This window comes from Protobothrops mucrosquamatus, unplaced genomic scaffold (genome assembly GCF_001527695.2).
Source record: "Protobothrops mucrosquamatus isolate PMUCROS unplaced genomic scaffold, P.Mucros_1.0 scaffold_182, whole genome shotgun sequence".
Taxonomy (NCBI): domain Eukaryota; kingdom Metazoa; phylum Chordata; class Lepidosauria; order Squamata; family Viperidae; genus Protobothrops; species Protobothrops mucrosquamatus.
The window spans coordinates 314,056-316,940 of NW_015386258.1; the positions used below are offsets into that span (position 1 = coordinate 314,056).

Here is a 2,885-nt window from a genome sequence, read left to right on the forward strand (position 1 = left end):
TATATATTATATATAAAATTAATTACAAATAAATGTTGATGAATGGCAAAATATTTACTGTATTATAGATGACCTGAAATATCTTCATGTATTTTGTGTATAAAATGCTTAAATCAAGTTTTATCCAAATATATGTAATAATGGCTCTGCCCCCCAAAAGTATTCATTACTTTTTCCTCAAAAATGATTATTCATTGTTAGATGACATTCCTTTTTTTTTTCAGTGAGTTCAGAATAGAAAAAGTAAAATGCAGCAGCTCTCCTGATGGAATAAGATATTTTCGGTTATCCATTATTAATCATAGCAGTTTATAGGTGTTTACTGTAATTATCATTAATCATTCTTGCATATGAATGCCTTTTAGGGCCATTTGCCATTTATTAACTTCTTTAATGGATTAACGGGGACACAGCTTCCTCCATTAGCCCATTAAACTGAAGTTTAATGTGATTTCGTTTTTACATGGCAGCCTTAAGTTACTGATGGGACTCTAACACAGGGGTCCCCAACCTCCGGTCCATGGATCAGTACTGGGCCGCACAAACAAGCAAAACTCCATCCTCAGGATGCAGGCAGTATTCGAAACCACACCCCCTCTGGTCCTCAGAAAAACCTCTCTCCACGGAACCGGTCCCTGGTGCCCAAAAGGTTGGGGACCTCTGCTCTAACAGGCTCCATTGCTATTCAGTGTAATGGAATTAGAATCAGTGGTGGGTTTCAGCCAGTTTGCACTACTTCGGCAGAACCGGTAGCTAATTTTTTGTTGCCCAAGCCCAGAATGGACTTCCGGAAGTGGCATCCACACAGAGAACCGCTTGTTCACATATTTGAATCCCACCACTGATTAGAATTTTCTGCAATTACTGTAGACTCTCTTTTAAAAAAATATAATTGGAGTTTGGTAAACTCCATTTTAAGTACCTAGAACAGGCATGTCAAACTCGCGACGTCATGTGACGTCGCACGACGTATCGGAGCTTTTTCTCCATTGCCGGCAATGGGGCGGGCGCGGTTTTGGGATGACGCATCCGGCCCACGGGCCGGCAGTTTGACACCCCTGACCTAGAATGTCTCTATTTAAATTTTTGTCCAGCACAACACAAAGCCTACTGTTAGGAAAGAAAATTATTTTTCCCACTGATTAAATGTTTATATGAATTCCTGCTGTGCTGCCAGGTAAGCCTGATAGAGTCCTTTTCAAAACCACAGCCTGTCCTGGTTGAAGTTTGCTAAAACACATTAACTATACATTTTGAAGAATTGAAGGTCTATTTGTTTTTCAGCTTTTCAAAACCAAGCTTTTGATCATTTTCACATAGCGTCATAAAATTCCTTAAATGGTTACTAAACCTACCCTGTACTAAAAATTTATTTCTTTATATTTTCCTGTTTTAATGCTTTTAGGACCTGATCTGGAATTTAGCATGCATGATGGAACTATTAGAGATCTAGCTTTTATGGAAGGTCCTGAAAGCGGTGGCGCCATTTTAATAAGTGCTGGAGCTGGTGACTGTAATATTTATACCACAGACTGCCAGCGAGGGCAAGGTCTCCATGCTTTGAGTGGCCACACCGGTATGTTCACAGCTCATCAGAATCATTAGCTTTATAAAATGTCTTGCTATATGAAAAGTTTAATAAAGTTTAAAATGCATACTATCCGTTAAAAACATAAAGATAAAAAGTTACAAGCACCTCTTATAGTCTCCCTTGTTGTGGCTTAAGTGTTTCTTAATTATAGACCGCTTAGAGAGGGCTGTAAAGACTATGAAGCGGTATATAAGTCTAAGTGACGTTGCTATAGATATTAATAGCTTTTTAAAAACTGCAGCGAATACAAATCAGTATCTGTTGTATGCAGGTCACATTTTAGCACTTTATACATGGAGCGGATGGATGATAGCATCAGGATCCCAAGACAAGACTGTGAGATTCTGGGATCTCAGAGTACCAAGTTGCGTTCGAGTTGTTGGAACAACATTTCATGGAACTGGTATGTTTACTGATATTGACCTAAAAACCCTTATTGGTGGCAACTGTTCAGTATATTTATTGTGCAGAAGATGGAGATTGTCATGAAAAGGAACAGCTTCTTCATAAATTTGAGCAAATACTGGGAATCTTTTGTTAGACATCTAACACTATTTATTAGAGGGACTTTTCAAATAATACTACAGGATGTTTATTTTGTCAATTGCATATTTAATGATCAATGTTCCAATCTCACATTGTATGAAATATCAATTTTAAAATGTAGAGTAACTTAAAACTTTTACTTATACATGCTTTTATTGTCAAGTAAGTTTAGCTTTCTCAAATGTTTTTGTTTTTACCTGAGTTGCAAAGACAGAATCAGATCGCCTTAACAATATTATACAGTTGATCTTATATTGATACCAATGATTGTAAATGCATCCTTATTTTGACTAGTATTTTAGAAAATCTACATTAAAATCTTGATTTGAACCCAGGTTCACAGTATATAATGGGTTCTTCTCTTTCAGGCAGTGCTGTTGCATCTGTAGCTGTAGATCCTAGTGGTCGTCTGCTAGCTACCGGACAGGAAGATTCCAGTTGTATGCTTTACGACATTCGTGGTGGGCGGATGGTTCAAAGTTATCATCCTCATTCCAGTGATGTCCGCTCTGTTCGCTTCTCCCCTGGAGCTCATTACCTTCTCACAGGATCTTATGACATGAAAATAAAAGTCACAGATCTGCAAGGTAATTTCACTTCTGAATGATTTCTGAATAGCACAAATACTCCCCATCTCTATCTTCAGAACAACTTCATAAATGTATTTATTTGGTTTTTATCCCACCTTTAGTATTTTTTTATAAGTAAGTCAAGGCAATAAACATGCCCGATACTTCTTTTACCTCCT

The 2,885-nt window shown here is 37.4% G+C and overlaps 1 protein-coding gene across 1 annotated transcript in view; it reads left to right on the plus strand.

Moving 5' to 3' along the window:
* The window catches only part of WDR47 (WD repeat domain 47), a 40,872-nt gene that overhangs the window by 36,476 nt on the left and 1,511 nt on the right, over window positions 1-2,885 (plus strand). Inside the window, exons 13-15 of the mRNA XM_015823943.1 lie at window positions 1,406-1,576; window positions 1,863-1,994; window positions 2,506-2,724. Coding sequence (XP_015679429.1) covers window positions 1,406-1,576; window positions 1,863-1,994; window positions 2,506-2,724 — 522 coding nt within the window. The remainder of the gene's footprint in view (window positions 1-1,405; window positions 1,577-1,862; window positions 1,995-2,505; window positions 2,725-2,885) is intronic.